At 37.8% G+C, this 23,190-nt stretch overlaps 1 protein-coding gene across 6 annotated transcripts in view; it reads right to left on the bottom strand.

The window, feature by feature from the left end:
• Fras1 (Fraser extracellular matrix complex subunit 1) overlaps window positions 1-23,190 on the bottom strand; it is a 423,435-nt gene that overhangs the window by 121,916 nt on the left and 278,329 nt on the right. For all 6 annotated transcript variants that reach the window (XM_048364092.1, XM_048364090.1, XM_048364089.1 and 3 more), the window contains 4 exons: window positions 22,830-23,100; window positions 19,195-19,279; window positions 15,628-15,954; window positions 974-1,127 (listed from right to left, as the gene is read on the bottom strand). In XM_048364092.1, coding sequence (XP_048220049.1) covers window positions 974-1,127; window positions 15,628-15,954; window positions 19,195-19,279; window positions 22,830-23,100 — 837 coding nt within the window. The remainder of the gene's footprint in view (window positions 1-973; window positions 1,128-15,627; window positions 15,955-19,194; window positions 19,280-22,829; window positions 23,101-23,190) is intronic.

The raw sequence follows: 23,190 nt of genomic DNA on the forward strand, positions 1-23,190 counted from the left end.
TGGCTAGCACTCTACTGCCTAAGCCACAGTGCTGCTTCTGGCTTTTTCTGAGTAGTTTATTGGAGATAATAGTCTCACCGACTTTCCTGCCTGAGCTGGCTTCAAACCATGGTCCTCAGATCTCAGCCTCCTGAGTAGCCACCAGTGCCCGGCAATTGTCAGTATATTTTACCCAACATTTCTAAGAGGTGACAATGGAACTTTCTCATTATTGTATTTTACCAGAAGTAATAGTAGAAAACACTGAAGAATGTTAATGTGTAATCTTTCAAACGGCCTTGTCAAGAAGGTTGTATATGATCTAAGAAGGACACAAAATGAAGGTAGAGAGTCTGGCCTTTAAAATTAAACTAACAAGGGCTGGGAATGTGGCTTAGTGGTAGAGTGCTTGCCTAGCATGTATGAAGCCCTGGGTTCAATTCCTTAGTACCACATAAAATTAAACTGTCAAGCTACTTTACCCATCTTCCTCGTGTATGAAATAAAATTATTTAGAAACATAAATCAAATTTTAAGTGATATGTGTGTGTATAAATTTGTATACTACTATATATACAATGTGATAGTTATCATTAATTTTCTTACTTTTAAGAGGAATGTAAGGCTGAGCATGTTGATGCCCCCCTATAATTCCAGTTACTATGGTGGTGGAGGTAGGAGGCTAGCAATTTATAGCCAACCTTTACAAAGTTGGCAAGCACTATCTCAAAAAAAAAAAATAGGTTGTGTAGCAAGTGTAAGAATCTGGACTCAATCCACAGCACCCAAAACGAACAGAGGAAAAAAAAAGAGCACAAAAGGAGGACAGAAGGAGGGGAAGTGAGGAGAGGGGAGGCGTAGAGAGAGGAGGAGAGGAAAGGAAAAGAGGTTCAGTTCATTTGAATTGCAGCCTTGCTATATGGAATTGTATAAGAGCAAATTTTAGACCACTGAATGCAAAGATAAAATCTTGCCAAAAGGACAAAAACATTACCAAACTGGGGACGATCCTGAGTAATCTTGTAGATGATATCTTCAGTTCGGGCACCTGGTGCTTCTGCCTGCAAGATTCTGTTGGTAATCTGCAGCATCCCCCCTTCTGGAACCCACACCATTGAATCTGCCATGAGCCGAAGAGATCCATCATTCTATGATAAGGGAAAAGTGCAGAATTGAGAACAAGACAAATGCAAGATAAAAAAAAACATGGATCTTTAAGTGCATAAGTTATCAAGTTAGGGATGACAGCATTTGTCTGTAATTCCCAAACTAGGGAGGCTGAAACAGGATGATCACGAGATCCACGCCAGTGCAGGTAACATAGAGAGATGGTGTCTCTCTCTATATATATATGCACAGACACATGTACATGTGTACATGTACACATGTAACAAATATATACATATGTGCAAAATACATTACACATATGTGCATATTACACCTATATGTGCATAGACATATGTGTATATATACATATGTTATTAGCTCTTATTGTTGCTAAAGACAACCTAGTAAAACAAAGAGATTCATAACATAGGGTCACACTATGAACCATGAATATATATATATTACATGCTGCTATATGCACATATATGTATATATTACTAAGTGGACTCATACATCATCATCTTCTCCTTTGTCATCAGTAAGTAAATTATATTATTAAAGAAGAAATGCTCAACAACTGAAACCATAAAAGAAATTCAAATCAAAAAAATCTAATAATAACAGATACTGGAGGGGATGTGGACAAAGGGGAATGCTACTACACTGTTGGTGGGAATGCAAACTGGCACAACCACTCTGGAAAGCAGTATGGAGGTCCCAAAAAGACTAAACATAGGGCTTTCCCATGACCCAGTGATTCCATTCCTGGGCATTTATCCAAGAGACTCTAAACAAGGCCACACTAAAGCTACCAGCACAAGAAGGTTCATTGCAGCATTGTTTACCATAGCCAAGATATGGAATCAGATGCCCCACAGTGGATGAATGAATCAAGAAAATGTGGTATATCTACACAATATGCTTCCATTAGAAAAAATGACATTGCCCTATTTGTAAGGAAATGGAAAGATCTGGAAAAATTATATTAGGTGAAGTAAGCCAAATCTAAAGAAAAGTAGGTTGCATGTTTTCCTTTATTTGTAAGAACTAGAATATGTCTATGATATTCTTAAAGGGGAGCTCAACAACCCAGTTGCTTAATACATAGGGCCATTATAGTGTACCAATAGGACCTCCAAGATAAGGAAACAGAGGTTCTTATATTATCTACTGTATGTAGCTTTAAAAATTTTTTAATTTGTATTGTTTTTTTCTTTCATCTCTCTTACCTGTACCTGTGTCATGTATATAAGATTATTCAACCAGGAGAAAGGAAAGGGAATCACTGAAGCAGCAGGTCAAAGGACAAACTAATACAACAATGATACTCACTTAACAATAGGTTGGATATCAACCTTACAACTGGGGGGGTGGTGGTGTGTGGAGGGGAGTAGGGAGAGGTAAGTGAGAGCAAATGAAGGATGAGGTAACATGGTTAAAAAACAAATGTAATCATTACCTTACTTATATAACTGTACCCTCCCTGCTCATCACCCTTTCAATAAAAATAAAAATGAAAAAAAGACTAAATCTCTCCATTTCTTTCTTCTTTTGTCTATCTCTCCTGTTCTTACTGCCTACCATATTCAGGAGTTATTCTGTAAGCACCTACTTCATGTCATTTTCTTCCCTAGAGAACTGAAATATACAAAAATGTCTGAAGCAGGAGTTTAACTTCAGAACTTGAGGCCTGGAGGGAGAGACATCGAATGATTAGGATGCTTCACAAGCCATGCTCCACGAAAAGCTTGAACAGAAGCTAAGGGGGGATAGAGGGAAAAAAGTATTGGGATGATTTTCTTAAAAAAGATTTCAGTTTTGAATAACAAAAAATGGGCTTTTATGTAGAGAAGTAGGGGGACAGATTCTAGACAAAGGGACTAGCTTCAGCAAAAGGTAAACTTGGGAAACAATACACTGTGTGTTGAATAAACTGTTCAAAGCTTTGGTGGCAGTAGAGCTCAGAGAACCAGAGGAGGATGGATAAAAAGTGACACCATCCTAAGGAAGGCTAGTAAAAGGCAGAAGCTAAGTTAAAAGTCTCAATTTATCTTATAAGCAATGGAAAGAAAACAGGAGTCTTTGGGGAAGAAAATGGCATCATCTGACTGATAGGCTATCAGTCTGCTTTAGAGCACAGACTCCAAGGGCAAGCGACTAGCATTAGGATGAACCTGAGCCAAGGAAACCATTTAAAAAGTCCGTGCAGTGGTTGAGCAGAAAAAAGATGAAGGCCTATCAGAGAGCAATTGCCGTGGGAATGAACAGCAAGAAACAGATCCTAGAAACACCACAAAAGCCAAATTGACATCCCTGGTTGCTGGTGGGGAGGGAAGCAACAGAGTTGGGAGTAGTAGGCTGGAAGATATCACCTGTTTTTCACTCCTGAGAAAGTCACCAATTTAATTGCTAAAGCTAATGCCATTATAAAGCACTGCCATTCCCGATTTACAAGGTGTACAGCCTGTTCCTAAGCCTCCTAATTGACGTTTTCCACAGAATGTGATTAGCAAGGCTGCCAGGGTTCAGTTTTCATACTTCAGAATTCAGTAAATTTGATATCTTAAAATAGGGCACTTGAAAAGGGATGGTTTTCTAAATTATTGTTATTATTTTCAAATATGCCTATAAACAACAGAGCAAACAGCAACTCTCAGGAGGAGAATTTTCAGCAGAAGAAACAACTATTCTTTTATAGCCATTTGACACTTGAGTATGTCACTTCAGAATCATGGCAATCTGCATCACACATACTAGGAAATGGAGTCAAAGGTACCAAGGAGAGCAGTGGCAAAGGCACCTTCTATTCTGGTTGGTACTCAGGCAAAAATCCCAGCGGATCCTCTGCTTTCACAATGGGTTTAGCAAATTATTTACAAAAGCATCAAAGTGTGTCAGAAATGTTGCATGTTTTCATTCAGTATTCTGAGAGACAGAGCTCTGACTCCAACAGAGTTTTATATACTATGATACATTTGGGCCCATGTTTCTTAACTGCTAGGAAGTTTTCTAATAGCAGCAGCCATGTCAAATTTGGTTTTGGTTATAGAGATCAACTATACACCAGTAACCACATTATTGGACTAAAAGGTGATGTGGCTTTTCAGATTCCTAGCAAGTAAGCACTGTATCCTCAGTGCTCATTCTCAGATAGCTCTCCACCACACCTTGCTTTTGCCTATTCATATCAACACAGTGCTCCATCTCCTGTGTAAATGTGACTAGTGAAGAGACAGTATGACTTGTAACTCAGTGCTTATAGAACAGCAGCAGCACCAGGAGCTTAATGGGATGTACAGGATCTTAGACTCAACCTCAGAACTTCTGAATCAGATCTACTGAATCAAACTCTGCATCTGGAAAAGTATTATAGCAATGGCATCTAAATGCCAAAGGACTACAATGTTGTAGAGGATTCTTCTAAAGACAGGTATGTCTTTTAGAATGTTCACAGTATACATGCTTCCATTTCTAAAGTATCATTTTCAGTACTTAAAAGGAAACAAATAACCATTACTAAGGACAAGAAGCATAATCCTTCTTTATTTTTCTTTCCTTTTTTTTTTTTTTTTGTACTGAGGCTTGAATTTGGGGCCTCATTCTTGCTATATTGGTGGTTGGTGCTCTACCACTTGAGCCACACTTCCAATTTTGTCTTTGTGAGATGATTTATTTTTCTTTGATTGAGGGTCTTGTAAATTTTCTGCCTAGGCTGACCTAAAACTATCTTCCTCTGCTCTCAGCCTCCTGAGTATCTAGGATTACAGCCACTACAGAAACCCTAATTTTAACAGCTGCCATTAAATGACAATACCATCATGAGAGTCCCATATGCGAATGAAAGATTCTAGTATCTTAGTGGAGAAAAAGAAAAGAATAGATGCACTAGAAGGAATAAGAAGAAAAGGTTTTTTTTTGTTTTTTTTTTTTACCCATATCACCAGCCTTCAAGTAGACACAACCAAAAATCTTTAAGAGCATGATTTCTTCTATGAGAGCAAAGCAAATGCCCAGATTCTTTATGTGACAGTGCACAAGAGGCCTATTTTGTCTCATGACATGTATAACACTAAGGGTACTTACTGGCCTTGGGTACTGAATACACTTGGCTGAATATTTTTGGAGCAAAGCAAACAGAAAGGAGTCCACAGGGACAACATTGTAGATCACTGTAATAAAATAGGCGAAAACCTTATTAAACAGCTCATCCATTTCACTAAGAGCCTGGTCCATGGACCCCATGAGATGCTGTGATTGCAGACTCTTCAACTATGTAGGAAGTACTCACAGCATTCCATGCATGCCTTCCATAGCCTGTGCCCTATGCTCCCTCATAAACAGTGCATGCTGGCCCCTGTAGAGAGTGTATCTTCTATCTTCAGCTAACACACTCTCCACAGAGCATGCATGATATAAAAGAACTTGAATATGTCAGAACACTGACAAGGAAAATAAATGGAAAGTTTTCAAGCATATAGTTTGGCTTTGACATTTCAAAAGAAGGATTATAATCCCAGGACTACCAAAGAAGACAACAAAAAGACTAGCTTGGGCATATCCAGACAGAAGATCTAATGGAACTTCAAAACTCATAGAGAACTGAGTGGTGATTTTTTTTTTCCTTTCCTGAAGCCATCAGGTAAAGAAGGAGGAAGACAATTGCTTGTTCAAATGTGAACGGTAATGGAAGACTCAAGGAATACACACACACACACAACACACACACACACACACACACACATACACACACACACACCAAGGAAACATGACACCACCAAAGGAAGAAAACATATCTACAGTGATGCCCACCCCCCATGGAAATCTGTGAACTGCATGATGAGGTGCACAAAATAATAACTCAAAAAATATGAGTAACAAAAATACAGACAGGGTTTAAAACAAAAATTCAGAACAAAATACAAAAAGATAGCCAAAAAAGTTAGAAACCATAAGAAAAGAAACAAAGTTCTGGAACCAATGTATGCAATGAATGAAATGAAAACTTCAAAGGAGCTCCATGCAATACCAGAAGAAAAAAGAGCATTTGCTCAAAGACAGCTCATTTGAAATTATCCAGTCAGAATATTGGGAAAGGAAAAAAATAAAACAAAGAAAGAAAGAAAGAAAGAAAGAAAGAAAGAAAGGAAGGAAGGAAGGAAGGAAGGAAGGAAGGAAGGAAGGAAGGAAGGAAGGAAGGAAGGAAGGAAGGAAGGAAGGAAGGAAGGAAGGAAGGAAGGAAGAAAGAAAGAAAGAAAGAAAGAAAGAAAGAAAGAAAGAAACTCAAAGCAACAACAACAAAAACGTTCCTTTTACTCCTGGGCATTTATCCAAAAGATTACAAATCAGGAGACAGTAAAGCCACCAGCACAACCATGTTCATGAAGCACTAATTCACCATAGTCAAAGTATAGAATCAGCCCAGATGCTGCTCAATGGATGAAGGGATCAAGGAAATGTAACATACATACATACATACACACACAAACAGGTGCGCGCGTGTACACACACACACGCACACACACACACACACACTGGAATTTTACTCATCCATTAGAAAGAGTAATATTGTACCATTTGTAAAGAAATGTAAACACCTGAAAAAAATAGGGTTAAGTGAAGTCAGACTCAAAGTCAGAGAACCTATGTTTTCTCTCCTATGTGGAAGCTAGATTTAGCTTACAAACTCCTAAGTAATTACATTGAGTAATGTACAAGTGTATACAAAGTTCAGCAAAATAAACACCAGGAAATGGAAATAGAACTGGAAAGTGATGGGTTAGGGTAAAGAGGTAGGGGTAGATGAATGAAGAGGAGAATGGGGTGAAAAATACAATGAAAAATTCAATGTACATGCTACAAAATTTAAAAAAGTGAGGGACTGGGCGCCAGAGGCTCACACCTATAATCCTAGCTATTCAGGAGGCTGAGATCTAAGGATCGCGGTTTGAAGCCAGCCATGGCAGGAAAGTCAGTGAGACCCTTATCTCCAGTTAATTACCAGAAAACTGAAATTGGCACTGTGGCTCCAAGTGGTAGCACACTAGACTTGAGCAAAAATGCTCAGAGACAATTCCTAGGCCCTGAGTTCAAGCCCCACAACTAACAAAAAAGAAAAGTGAGAGAATGAGTATTTTTGGATTGATGGTGAGAATGTTGAAAAAAGTGACACTAGTCAAGATGCATTGTATTCATAAACTACTTTGTTAAATGGTAACTATTTTGGACAACTACTTAAGGATAATTTAAAAAGAAATAACAGGATCAAAGAATATATATATACATATGCATGAAAATGTAATCATGTAATCCATTATTTTGTGTAATTACTATATGCTAATAAAGAGAAAGGAAGTTAAAAAATAATGACATTAAATTGTTGAAAGAGGTAACATTGATCAAGATACGTTGTATTCACACAGTGCCTGGTTATATGGCAACTCCTTTGTCTAACTATTTAAAGACAACAAAAAATAAACACGATTAAATAAAAACCTTTCCTCATCTGAGACAGAGGGAAATAAAATTTTAAACCAATGAAGCCAAATACATGACAAAATACATTGTACATTAACAAAATCTTTACTGACACATTATAGCAAAGTTTTCAGAAATCAAAATGAAACAAGATTTTGAATGAAAATAAGAAAAAAGCGATCTTCCACATATAAGTGGACTTTTGGAGGATTTCTCTTCAATAACTTTTTGGGCTAGCAAAGTGGAACAATTTGGCCAAAGTGCCAACAACAATTTATTCAGAAATGAAGGAGACATAAATATTTTCCCCAAACAAAAGTTGATGTAGTTTACCACCAGTAGGCCTGTCTTAACGAGAAATGATAGAATTCTTCAAGTTGAAATAAAAGGATGGTAATTAGTAACATAAAAGCACATAAGAGCAGAAAACTCACTGCTAGAGGAAAGTATAGATAACCTTTTGTATCCATGGGCTGCTCACACATGATTGAACCTACTGAAAATTAAAAACATTCTGAAAAATAATGGTATCTGTACTGAACATGTAGAGACATGTTGCCATTATTCCGTCTATAAGCATTCCTCTTATACCCAATATTATGACACTTGTATAAAGTTCAAAGACAAATGTATTAAAGAGAAATAGAGCAAAAGAAATTGATTAGTGGATTTATAATGCAGAGACATAAGTTGTGAGACCAATTACATAAAATGGCGTGAGGCAGAAAAACTAAAAGTGGAGAGTCTTGAATGTGTTTGAAGAGACATGGTTACTAGCCTGAAGCGGACTACTATAATATGCTTTACAAAAGCCTCACTGTAATCACAAAGAAAAATCTGCAGTAGATATAGAAAAGAGAAAGAGAAAACGACAAAGGAGTCAAGTAGGGAAGTGACAGAGGAAATGAGGTTGACTGGAATACATTGTAAATATGTGTGGAAAGGAAAAATGAAATCCACCTCCATATAACTAATGTAAGCTAATAAAAAAGAGAGAAAAAGGAATCAATACATATGATGACTACATAATTCAAATCACAAAGGAAACACAGTCTTATTTAGCCTTATAAATGTAAGAAATTCTGCATTTGGGATATGATAGGTGGCCCTATAGGACATAATGCTAAGAGACAAGAAGACAGAAACTACATCATCTCACATATGGATCTAAAATAGTCATATTTTGTATGACAATTCATAAAGGCAGAGAGTAGAGTGGTGGTTGACAGGGGTAGGAAACTGGAGGAACAACATGGTAGTCAACTGGCACAAGGTTTCAGTTCTGAAAGATAAGTTCTGATATAGTACAATGCCTATTACCATCAATACATAATGGCATAATTAAAATATTCTAAGAGAAAGGAATTTCAGTGTCTTAATAAGAAGAAAAGTTCTTATATAAAAGAGATCAAGAAAACTTTGAAGTCATGATGGTTTTATGGGTATGTTCATATCTTGAAACTCATTATGTTATGCACATTAAATATTCAGAAGGATTTACTTTTTACTCAATAGTTTCAAACATCAGTATAATTTTTTTGCTCACCATGATATTAGTTGTTTATATTGTTTTCTATTGGGAGAATATAGGGGAATATTTGTGAAAAGGAGGACAGAACATATACCATCTTTTTCTACAGCTGAAGTGTCCAAAAAGCCTAAATGAAATGTAATTTTGCCAATAGTTTGGGTATTTTCTTTATTTTCAAATGGATTTTTCCCCTTGAACATTGGTGCAAGTATTCCTGTTAGCATTAGAAATCAGCTATCTTAGTAGTTGAACAATATCCTGCCCAGTGATGTTTTATATATTTTCCAGAGTACATTAGCAGGCAATGAAATCCCAACAAATAAAATTGAGGGCATGATTCTAAGGTGCTTTAAATTAAATAGGTCTTCTAATTCATTTCATAGAACAATAGATATACAGAAATGTTGGTAATAAAGTTTAGCCATTACATATTATATTACAATAAAAATATTAATGTGTGAGCCACAAATAAGAGAGCAGTATGTCTCTATCCATTAGAGGAAAAAAAAAACGCACACAAAAATGTAACCCCTCTCCCTCAAAATTAGAAATTGAATTATAAACAGCTCAACTTCAGCTAAAATGATAGTAACCTAATCCCAGGTCAACATATTCAAGATAAAAGTTTTAATACTGCACTATTTAGAAAATTACTACAGCTGGATATAATAGTGACTATCATTTTACTTACTCTATAAAAATAAAATTATTCCTTAGCGTTCAAGAGCACACGCTCTCTCTCTCTCTTCTCTTTCTCTTGAGATGGAGTCTTAACATGTAGCCTATATTTGCCTTGAACTCTTTGCTTCAACCTCCTAAGTACTGCAATTATAGGTTTGCACTATCACAATTACATCCATCCCATAGTTTAAAAAATTTCATCTTATAGGACACTGAAGACTTTAGGGAAGAACCATGTGGTAATATAAGGATAAAATTTACCATAAAGAAGAAGGAGAATATAATTGGGAAGATTTTATGTTTATGGGTGTGTGTACATGGCCTTAGAAGCATATAATTCCAGGTCAGGAATATCAAACCTCTGCACCCTGTAGATTTCAATTAAGATGGATGGACAGATAAAACACTTAAAGCAATGTTATCTGAGCTTTCTCTTATGAGAAACTGGATTGAATACTCTAAGTAACTTTCCTTGAAAGGGAAATCTTGTTATGTGGCAAAAGTTTATTTATTGGAAAATAGATTCGTATTCATTGATATCTGCAATTCATATATATATATATATATATGCTAGGTGTTGGTGTAGTCATATATATATATATATATATTACTATTAATATTATCGTCAACTGACTGTCCCTGTAAGACTGCAAAAGGGAGGGAGGCATTAATGAAATTGGGGAAAATCACAAAGGGCTTTGTAGCTGCACGCCGGTGTTACCACAGCCAGAAAGGACACTCAGCAACACAGTTTTCCACCCTGTTGATAGTATGGCTCTTGAGGGCTTTTATCATTAAAGCATTAAGCGAACTGCTCAAACAACAACAAATGAGGTCAGAAAGATCATCATATTTATCACCAAAAGTGGAAAATTAAAAGCATGATTTCTAGGGGCACCTTAGTTAATGGAAAAGCAGGTAATTTTGTGAAAACTCAGCAGTAGACAGAAGGTCACTGCAGAGCATGATTTGCCCCTGTCCACTTTTTGGTCTTTATTCAGGTGTTGACTGTCTGAGAAGTCTATCTCTGAGCAGGCTTGAGTTTGCTAATCTAGCCAATTCATGGAAACCTGTTGAGCAGAGCATTCATTATTACTTCTAATAATTTTTCCTTTGTCTCCTTCCCACAACATAACAAGTTTCCTGGTTCCAATAAGCAGTCCAGGTTCTATTCTTCCCTCAATAGCTCAAATTATGCCCAGAGGTGACAGTCACGTTTGTATCAGAACAAGTTTGGGGGACAGTGGTGAGCAACTTGGAAACAAGGGTGAATGGATCTCCCCTCTGCTCTTTCCTAGATGAGTTACCCCAGTGACAGCACAGGTGCCCTGAATATTATATGATGTAGAGATCCCCTGAGACACAGGAAAACACAAGGAACCATTCAACGTACTGGACTTGCTCACTCAACTGTGGCCTCCATCTGCTTATCCACTCATTCGACCAAAAAAATGTGTTGAGTCTCTCCTTGCAATGTAACATACTCAAAAAGATAAAATAGCAATAGCCCCTCCTCCCACAACACCTCCTATCATAAGGAATGAAAAGTTGGCTAAGTTCTCTGTTGGCCAAGATTAGTGTTAATTTGTATGTCTACCCAATAGGAATTAAATAGAAATCCTTTGGTCATTCAACTTAAGCCATCAGCTAGACATCAGTCAACAACTGACCCTTTCTCACATTTAACACATAGGTAGCCTCAAGGTAAGAAATCTGCCTGTTCTCAGAAGTGGCCCTTAGAACAAGATCAATCTTGTCTGACTACACATCTACCCAATGTTGTAACAGTTGAAGCTGTTTTTTTCTTCTTCTTGGACACAGTAGACTAATGAATATAAATAGTCACACTTGTAACAAACTGTGGTGAAACTAGAGGAAAGAATCCAGGCTTGGGGCCTGGTCTGCTTGGATAGGACATTGTAAACACAAGTAAATTATTGTGTTAATGTATTCAGTAAAGGAACATGAATATGTATGAAAAAATCATTGAAAAACACAGGCCAGAGTGAAAAGAGCATTGTGGTTAAGTATCAAAGGCAGGCACACTGCATAGAAATCACAGCTTGGCAATAAATACCTTATAAGAACAAATTTTTTGAAATTTATTTATGCTTTCATTTCTTCTTTTGGTAAATTAAAGTTAATTTTATAAACCTCTCAGAATGACTATGAAGATCAAAAGGAACAATTAACATCAAGTTTCAGTGTCCAATAAATGTTAAAAAAATGTAAACTCTCCTGTCTAAATTTCACTTAGAAAAAAATAAAGTCATATTCTAACCTTCTGTAGCAGGATATTATAAAGAGAAGGAGAGATATAAGGAAAAGAATTCTTAATTCCTAAAAAGAAAAGTAGTATTATTTGTATAATACAACCAACAATTATAATCAAGTTTACTATTAGCACACCCTTGGCAGATGCTGAGGCTCTTTATCACAGGTGTCTATGGTTATGGTTCACTTCAATAGACAATCATAGGATCTGGGAGATGGAGCAGTATAAAGGAGAGGGATCAGGCACAACCGAAATTCACTTAAAAAAATGTTGCTTCTCAAGTTTATTATTAATTCACTCGTTGGAAAATAGCATTGACGCTTTCAACCTTACAATATGTTTATGTAAATTATAATGGTATACAGTTGGAACTCCAGTACAATATATTTAAAAGGCAAGGGTTGCTGATGTAAATTCACTTTTCTGGAAACACAAACAGACCTAGTAATACCTACCTAACTCACAAGGTATAGTCTACAGGGATTCTAATACTCTGTGCTTGTGCCTCTTTGATGAGTTTAAATTCTATTTTTCTTTATTTTGTCTTGGTAGTCACAAAAATCCTAGAGATACATTTTCATCTTAAGCCACTCCAAAGAAAATGATTGTGCAATACATGGAACTGAGCTCTGAGCACAGAGATAGGAAACATGGCCGTGGGGGTTGCCCTGAAATCCTGCACATCCTTTGGAAAGAAAACAAGAAAGAAGGAAAGAAAACTTTCTGAGTCTGTCTAGACTTCAACTCTCTAGAACTCAACTTTATTTCCCAGGGTGACTGCGAGGGGGTGATAATTAGGCTTAGCTACAAGGTGGCCATCTGCCAACTCTATCTCATAATCAGCCTTCCTGTACTCCATTTCTCGCATGCCACCATCACTGTTCTCAGCAGCTGAAAATAATGAGGCAGGAGACTGAGAAACTAGTTAGCAGACCATATTAGATTTAGCTGTTTCCCTTCAGGAGGCCCTACCGCCAGTTTTGAGTGATCAGTAGTGAGAAACTGACAAATGAATTTTAAACTGCCCTCAGAAAATCAATCTCTCTAGCTAATCATTAATGACACGTTGAGGGTGGGTGAATGAAAAGTTTTTAAAAATGTGATTCCCAATCTACTTCCATGAGAAAGAGCCATTCGTGATGCACTGAGCAAAGGCAGTGAAATATTACCAAGTTTTGAAAATGATTTTTTCTTTTTCATTTTTTATAATATTATCCTCAAGTAGTTGTACATACTAGTTTCAGTTCTATATGTCAATTTAGGAGTAGAGTGCCTTTTGAGCAATGTCATTCCTTCCATCTTTCTCCTCCTCTCTATCCCATCTTCAACTTACCCAGTTCCATTTTCATATACATACGTTGAATATTTTCACTGTATTAGCCCACCCTCCCTCTCTCCATTTGTATGTCTCCACTCTCTTTGAGTCTTACCTTCCTCAGTACATAGAGGAATGTTTTTGTTTTATTTGGTTTTTGTGGGGGGGGGAGTGGGGGCAGACGGACGGATGGATGGACTGAGCTTCTTTTGCTCAAGGCTAGCACTCTACTACTTGAGCTGCAGCTCTACTTCTGGCTTTTCTCTCTTTTTTTTGTTTGCTTGGTTTTCTTTATTGTCAAAGTGTGGTACAGAGGGCTTACAGATTAATATGAAAGGCAGTGAGTACATTACTTGTTCTACTTGTCACCTCCTCCGTCATTTCTCCCCTTCTCCCTCCCCATCTTCCCCCAAGAGTTATACAGTTGGTTTACACCAAATGATTTTGTAAGTGTTGCTTTCTGAATGGTTTCTCTTTTTATTCTTTGTCTCTCATTTTTGGTATTCCCCAGTTCTAATACCTGTATAAACAGTATCCAGAGTACTCAGATGTGATACAGTGGTAGTGTGTTCAACCTCTCTGGAAAGCAGTGTGGAAGTTCCTAAGAAGGCTAAACACAGAGCTCCCCTATGACCCAACAGCCCCACTTTTGGGCATCTACCCAAAAGACTACAAGCAAGACCACACTAAAGCCACCAGTACATCTATGTTCATTGCAGCACAACTCATCATTGTTAAAACATGGAACCAACCGAGATGCCCCTCAGTAGATGAGTGGATCAGGAAAATGTGGTACAAACAGACAATTGAATTCTATGCCTCCATCAGAAGGAACGACACTGTCCCATTCGGAAGGAAATGGAAGGACTTGCAAAAAAATCATACTAAGTGAAGTGACCCAGACCCCAAAAAACATAAACCCTATGGCTTTTTTCTTTTGATTAGAGTCTAATGGCTGTTTCTTCCTGGGCAGACTTGAACCTTGATCCTCAGATCTCAGCCTCCTGAATAGCTAGAATTATAGGTGTGAGCCACTGATGCCCAGCTATAAATAAAGTTCTATAGAACTATAGTTCTATAAACTCTATAGAACTATAGTTCTATAGAATGCATATAAGAGTTTTAGTACTAGCATTGATTGTATGAGGCCACAATGTAAAAAGCAAGTTGACTTAAAAAGAAAAAAATTAAGTAAATGCTAAGAAAATAACAGCACTGATGTTCATAGACATAGAAAAAGCATAAGAAATTGACATGTTGATGACCAGAATGGGAAATATGGGTGAAGTCCCTAGGCCAAAACCCCTACCAATACAGAGAGCTTCTTCATCCCACTCCAGTTGTGCTAATAGAATAACTGGATCCAACTCTTTTGATCCATTAGGATTACCTGAAAATGAGTTTCTCATTTCCTAAGGTAGCGGAGGACAGACAAAAACAGAGATGGAAAAAATCATACTAAGTGAAATGAGCCAGACCCCTAAAAACATAGACTCTATGGTTTCCCTCACTGGGAATAATTAGTACACACGTCTAGGATAGTCCTAGCAGAAAATCACAATAGCTCAATAGCTACTACATATGAACACGTAAGATGATGTTAAATGAAATGAATTCCAAGTTATGGAAATAAGTGGTTTATCGTTGTCCTTGTTATCTTAAACATAACATGTGAAATGATGCTATTTTCTTTTGTCTTTCTTCCCCAGGGTTTTACCCCTGATGTCACTGTTACTGATCTTGGTGGAGAGACAAAGGATAAAAGATGAACCAATGCAACAGCAATACTTACAAAACTATATGCTGTAAACTAACTGTTTAACTCATGGGAGGGGGGGAGATGGGAAGGTGGGAGAAATATGAGGGAAGAGGTAACAAGTTGGATAAGAAATGTACTCACTGCCTTACATATGAAACTGTAACCCCTCTTTACATTACTTTGAGAATAAATAAAACTGATTCTTATGATCTTGATTGATAGGATTAGGAAGGTGAAAAATAGATGCATGGAAAATAAGTTTTATGGCAATTAGTCAACTAAAATGTCTCAGAAGGGTCCTATAGAGTGCCCTTTCAGATCAAGCAGCTTATAATAAAATACATACTTCCTCCTATAGATGCTTAATAAACACCTATCTAAAAATTATGTTTGAAGTAATTAACAACTACTCATGTTCTAACTGTATAAATAATCACAAAATGGTATTATCAGCAAAAAGTTTTATGTGGGTATATGGAAATTGTAACTCTGTACATGCCACCTACCTTGGGCACAGTCTTCACATGGAAGAGAATATTTTGGAAGGAGTGTCCATCATTGACCTGTAAGACTGCAACATCAGACGTGCTCTCCGAGCCATCATGAGCATAGAGAAGAAGGCCTCTGGAGAGCTCATCTAGTCGGAATTGATAGATAGGAGCTGCAGGGGTTGGCAATGTTTGGAGCAACTGGCCATGAAGTGGAGGCGTTAGCACTTCAACGATCACATCTTGTGGATTGTCATCATCGCGGATGTCAAGCAGCTGGGTGGTGATGGTTCCTTGCTCTCCTCTTTTAATGTGGAGAACTTCATTTCTTAGCACATAAGGAGCCTGCGGAGTTGGAGGGAAGGGGGAGAGGAAGAAAAGTCATTTCACAAGGACAGAGGACAGTGCAGTGGAGTAGATACTGCTGGGAACCCGACTGACATCCCATACTTTTCTGGGTCAGGGAGGGGCGTCAGTTCTGGGGATCAAACCCAAGGCCTTGTGTATGCCAGGCAGGCACTTTATCACCGAGCTACAGAAACCCTATGTTCAAACTGCCAACCTGTTCTATGGTCAAACCACTTGTCAGAATTGTGGTCAGCCACATCGTCACAGTAATTGATGTCCCTTCACTCTGGGTTCTAGAGGTTTCTGAAGCCACTTCGGCATCACTGTCTTGAGCTGGCAGAGTAATCATGTGTTAAGAGCATGTGTCTAGCAAGTGCAAAGCTCTGGGTCAATCCCCAGTATTGCCATAGAAAAAATAAAAACTAAACTTAAAAAGATGCAACTTGCTTCTGAATTTCTAAAGTCTGTCCCATTTTGCCTTGTATTGTATCCCCACCATGCCAAGTGTCAGAACACCCAACCAGCTGAATGCACCCAAGAAAGACTAACAAGTGGCATGGAAATGTTGGGTCTATGTTTCTGAGCTTCAGGCTAGTATTCGGTGTAACATGCTGACTTCTGTATTCTGAATTCATTCAACTTCTGGTCCCTCTCAGTCATTTTCTTCTTCATGTTTTTTCATCCAAATCTCAATAGGGCTCCACCCTGAGCCAACTTATAAAACTTGATGAGACTATGGCCTCGGTGAGTAAAGCAATCTCCTGGTTAACTCTGTTTCAGCGACAATACAGAAAATTCAACATGCTTTCCTTGGGGCTTTCAAGTTTATCCCCACAAACTGAGTAAGCAGATAAGATGTTCTTTCATAAAAAAGTAAAGTTAATGAACCACAACAGCATAAAACTCACACAGACACAAAGAAAATCAGGTCAGTAGCCAAAGAAAATATCATCTTCATTGGTTTTTTATACACTTTAAAGTTGAACTATTTTCTCAACACATTGCCTTTTTAAATCAAAATAACTTTCTTTTAAAACTACCCACGAGTCCTTTCCTGGCCTCCTGGAAATGACAATCACCATTAAAGAATTTCTAAGTGATGCATCATTAGAATAGTTACAGAGTGCTAAACTGGATAGTAACTACACTTCAGAATTCCCAAAATGAGAATTCTAATGAGAGTCTACAAGGGGAATGAATGGATCCTCATATTCTGAAGGAAGAAAAGTCAAAGGTGATGCTGAAATCTGTAAGGGGAAAATATCAAATTGACTTACACGAGAAAAATCTCAGGGAGGCTGAGGACTCTTTCCAAATTTCTTAGAAGTTTAAGGGAACAAAAAGTAAAATTCCCTTCTAAAATTCTACTTCAACAAAGTTGAAAGTGACAAAAAGTGTGTCATAATGACAAAAAGTGTGTCATAATGAGAACCATGAAGATGTACATTTGTTCTTTTTTTTTTTTTTTTGCCAGTCCTGGGCCTTGGACTCAGGGCCTGAGCACTGTCCCTGGCTTCTGTTTTGCTCAAGGCTAGCACTCTGCCACTTGAGCCACAGCGCCACTTCTGGCCGTTTTCTATATATGTGGTGCTGGGGAATTGAACCCAGGGCCTCATGTATACGAGGCAAGCACTCTTGCCACTAGGCCATATCTCCAGCCCCTATTTTTTCATCTGATTGTAAGAAAATAAATATTACTCAGGGATCCCTGGGAACTTATCATGAGATTAAAAAGTTACGCATAAATATCTCTTAGATATCCATATTAACCCAAATGGAAAAGATCAAAACAAAACATCTGAGTTTGATTAAGGAACATCTAGGGAAACAGTCTTAATCTGGCCCAAATTTAGAATTGTATGTGTTAGCTTTAATTAAAACAAAAATTATGCATATAACCTAGGATCAATTCCTAATCATTTGTAACTCTAAATAATCCCTGATGTCATGCTATCATTAACAGACATTGCATTGAATTACTAATGCACTTTGTCAGTCACTTTGGGTCAAGTTTGTTATTACCCATGATTACTTTTGTTTTTAGAGCAGAGATATTAAAATACTAGTTAAACAGAATAATTTAGTGTCTTCCTTGAGTAGTACTGATGTGTAGAGATTGAAGTAGTCTCTTTCCCAGAGCAGTGCTCTATCCTCTTGCCATTCACAATTTATGGACACCCATGGGTGTGCATGCGTGTCCGTGTGTGTATGTGTATACACTCATGGGTGTGTGTGTGTGTGTATGTGTGTGTGCGCATGTTCTTACTTTCTTTGTACATTTCAGCTGTTTATTCCCCAAGCACAGTTCTCAGAAATTCTTCCACTATATATATTCTGGACATAAAGTATATAGCTTAAGCCTGACACCAATGGCTCATGCCTATAATCCTAGCTACTCAGGAGGCTGAGACCTGAGGTAAGAAGTTCAAAGCCAGTCAGGGCAGGAAAGTCTGAGTGATTCTTATTTCCAATTTACCACCAGGAAACCAGAAGTAGAACTGTGGCTCAAAGTGATAGAGCACTAACTTTGATTGAAAGAGCTCAGCGACAGTACCCAGGCCCTGAGTTCTAGCCCCATGACCACCACCACGAACAATAAAAGAATACAGCTTGACAGAGGGTAAGTATGAAGGGTCATACCATTGACTTACTTCACTTCTACCCTGATTCCCTCAGATTTGTATTTTCCTGGTGACACCCTAACATTTCATTTAATAAGATCCTCAAATCCCTTTATATTCCATTCCCCAGAGTAAGAAATAGATAACCTTCAAACTTATAAAGTCTTAAGACCTTTAAATTCTTCTGCAGGACTAGTATCAGACTCTTAACAATAAAGAAAGATATCATAAGGTATTCAGTTTCTGCAGCTAGGTCTCCTGGGTACAAGTTTTGGGTATTTATTAGCTACATCACCATAAACAGACAATTTAACCTCCTCATGCCTGAGTTCCCTCATATAAAAATTAAAGAGTAATATTTCAGAAGGCTGGCATAAAGATCAACAGGGTAGCTCATGTGAAACTCTGAGTATAAGAGATCCATTAAGAATTGGTACTGTGGACAGTGCTTTTACCCAAAGGACTAAAAAGAATTCCAGTAGCATTTCATGATAAATAAAAAACAAGGTTAGTTTAGACCAATCATTTTGTCAAAAACTGCAAGAAAGCCTTGATGTGCTTGTGTTACTCAGTAGGCACATACAATTGTTTGTACTCAGCCTCACATTTTTCTTACCTGTGTTGAAAATGCCAGTATGTTGATCATCTGTGGCTCAGAAAAGAACTGCTGGTCACTGATTTTCAAGGAAAAGTAACCTTTCCTACAGAAGGGAAGGAAAGAACAAGAAAATAAAATCATTATATGAGACTTTAGAAGGACAAGGCTTTTTAAGAGTTAAAGGTTCTGAGTATGCAAAGAATATGTATCTAACCACTATAATTATGTAACATTCACAGTGTAAATTAAAGTGACCAAGGTAAGATCCAGGTTAAAATACTAGCCAGGTACCAGTGACTCATATCTATAATCCTAGCTACTCAATAGTCTGAGATCTAAGTATGATGGTTTGAAACTAGCCCAAGCAGGAAAGTCCATGAGATTATTGTCTCCAATAAACTACCTTAAAAAAGGTCCAGAAGTGGTTCAAGTGGTATGCGCGCGCGCGCACACACACACACACACACACGCACACACACACACACAGCTCTTAGATCTCATAAAGTGTTTCATATACACATATGACATATATTATAAATTTAAATATATAATATAAATTAGTAGCCAGGCCAAGACGGGTTAGTGATATATAAGCTTATGATTAAATTGAAAAATAAAATGGAATCTCTTATTATCTCTAACATGTTCTTGACTATTCCCTCTTCTCAGTAAACCATTCCTGCACACATTCTCAGTTCACATAAACAAAATTCAATAACATTTGCATATAGTATTATATGACTTTCCCCCTATTCTCCTTCCAACTCTACAACATTCACAGTGAATGAGACCAGGAAAGTAAGGCTGATTCTGCCCTGGAAGCTTGGGCCTCGCCTAGCAGCCAGCAGGCACTCTCACCATTTGACTAGGAGACAACCAGAGATTGTCCCGCTAATGAAAGGACTGCCTGTCACAGAGAGGATGAAGCCCATGAGTAGTACTAGAAGACGAGGGAAGGACTGAGTCCTGTGTCTCCTTCACAATTACAGTTTCTGGACTTGCTATGGATTACAATTGCTCTAAGTATCTGTGAGATAGAACACACTTCTGCAAATCTTAGCATTTCTGCTTAACCTAGTTCAAGTTGTCTCCCTTTACTTAAAACTATGGTCACAATTAATAATGGCATAAGCTCTGTTTGGTTGACTTCCTGTCAATGGGGTTGTGTTCCTGTTAGTGGAGTTATTCCAGCAGCTTCTGAGACTGTTAGGAAGAAAGAACTGCCTACCTTCCAAACCAAACCAACCATGGAGCCCACTTCTGATTGGTAGAAGGTATGATTAATGCATTACAGGAGCTTTTGAATTTTGGTCTACTACAAGGACCATTGTTTTAAAGGTCCTTTAAAAGGTAGGTACTCTTTGAGCTAAGTACTTGAACCCATGTGGGTGGATCTCAAAAGCATAATGGCAAATGGCAGAAACAAAAGACTTCTATATTGTCTAGTTCCATTCACGTGATGTTTTAGAAAGATCAAAATCAGATCAGTAGTATAAATCCAGATCAGAGAATGCCAGGGGAAGGAAGGGAGTCATCATCAAAGGGAGATTTTGGCAGAGAATGTAGTGGAACTGTTTTATATCTTGCTGTGACTCTCATAGAAGAGAATGCTTTGGAACAAGAAATTTCCCTGAATGCAAATATCTCAATAAACCTAACTTAAAAATTATCCATGTCTTCCTTCCTCCTAGTCCAACTTCGAATACATTTTAGGCTCCATTTTAATCTTCCCTCTCCATTCCCACCTCCAAGCTTCAAGATAAAACAATTGATAGTAACTATAGAAGGAACCAAGAAAGGAGAAAATGATTTTGAGCAGCACTGAGGTCCTTAACAGCGCTTAGCATCCTAGCAGGGCCAGCTTATCTCACTCTCTCTGACAACATTTACAGATTGGCCTTCACTCCACAGGAACACTCCAACCCCCAAGGAATCCTATCATAAAGAATTCCAATCGCAATCACAGTCAATGTTTTCAAAACACAAACCTGTGTGGCAAATTGCTCCTTTGGTTTCTGTGTAATTTAGAGAGAAATAATGCTACTTCTTCATAAGTTTTACCAACCTCATTTTATTACTTTTCTTGTTATTTTGTGTGCCTTTTAAACAAAGAAAGCCTAGTCTTAAAATGGGTCTCCCTCTTTATTAAAAAAATGATACTACAATAATTCCCTAAACTGCCACTTTTTGGTCCTGTTGAGGGGTAAAAACATAAGATTTTTTAAGGAAATGAGTGTTGTGTGGGTAAGAAATTAAGCAAGAAAGTTAACTTTGCTTATGGAATTCTATATTTTTCATTAGTGATTCTAAGACAATTTGACTCTCTCTCTCTCTCTCTCTGTATGTGTTTGATATAGATACTTAAAAACTATACTTGCAGCAATAACAAGTACAGAAGGAACAGGAATTTGAAGACAGCCACTAGACATGTAACCTGAGAGTCTCATGCTTCATCTCTGTAGCAGGATATCTTTATGCAGTGATATTCACTCACTGAGGATGGAAGTCTGTGTAGACTATTTGGGAAACAAATCACTGTGGCTAAAGGTGTGAGTTGGGGGATTAGAGGGTGTTGGGCAAGAGTATCAGCTCTGTATTTATAGCTTGTGAGGTTTTAGGAAAGATTCCACATACTCTCAAGGCCTATGTTTCCTTATCTGTAGACTTTGCTTATCTATAGACTATCAACATGTAATGTCATGTAATGTACATAACACAGTGCCTGCCTCAGAGTTAGCACTGAGTAACTGTTAGATATTTTTAGTCCTATAACATAATCTTTTAAAGTTACTTGGTATACTTGGGTCTGAATTACAAGAGGAACTATCATATGCTTTTCTCTCTACCAGGTAAAACTAACTAACTAAATGAAAAAGAAATCAAAGTGTCAAGTTTAGTATTGACAGTAGAAAATATTCATTGCATCCTCATTGTCCTTATTTTTCCCTGAGTCACAATTCCCTGTTTAAACATAGTTTATGGTGAATTATCTGCACTAAGTAGAAGAGGGTGAAGGAAAATTGAAGAGGCTAACCAGGGTCCGTTCTCTGATTTCTATTTAGTAGATTTACTCTGCTAACTATAGGGCGATATTTGCTTATGTTTGTGTTCACGTTCAATTGCATTCCTGGAGTGTGTATAAACTGGGGTGAAGAAGACAGCCAGAAACTGGATTGGACTTAGAAATGAACCACAATTCATCTCATAAAGTAGATAATAGAAAGTTTGCTGTGATTCTGTTTCCTTCTAACTCTGAAATCTATGGACCACATGACATCTTGGAAAACATGTGTCCTCCATCTTTTCTCTGCCCCATCCCTACTGTACACAACCCTCCTGCGAAGGAAGCCACTTTACCATCTGGCTGTACAACAAGTTTTATCTCTGCTAGGCCCCAAATCTAGGACATTATACTAGGAATTTTCCTGTCACATCAGAGTATTATACATAATTATGTGATAAAATGAAAATGCCTCAAACAGAAGCACACTCTAAGCAATTACAGGGAAATGATGACAGGCGGCTGAAAGTATTTGTGGAATATCGATCTTCCCCAGACGAGAACGGATAGCTATTAAGAAAGAGCAGTGGTGTGTGTTGTGGGGGGCGGGGAGCAATGATGAAGAGGCAGGAGGACAGCAACACTAGCTCACCTGAGTTTCTCTTTGCTGTGTACAAACCGCACTTTCTTCTCATTCACATCTTTCCAGCTAAAATGGCCAGCCTTGTCCAGCTGAACTTCTTTGCCATTTCTTGAGAGTACCAGCTGACCATTGGTGGGAGTGCTCACCACATGGAACAAGAGATCCTCTACTCTGCCATCCTGGTGTTGGATGTTCAGGAGAGAAAAGTCCAGAGGCTTCATTGAGCCAATTGCAAGGGTCAAGGAACCATTCACGTGAAGACTGGGGGTGTGTATTTTGCCTAAAAACATATGAGTCCAAAGGTCAGACTTGTCACATTCACTCCTTAGTTCCTACTTATTTCAGAGTAATAGTCTTACAATGTTACTTC

This window comes from Perognathus longimembris, chromosome 16, assembly GCF_023159225.1.
Source record: "Perognathus longimembris pacificus isolate PPM17 chromosome 16, ASM2315922v1, whole genome shotgun sequence".
Taxonomy (NCBI): domain Eukaryota; kingdom Metazoa; phylum Chordata; class Mammalia; order Rodentia; family Heteromyidae; genus Perognathus; species Perognathus longimembris.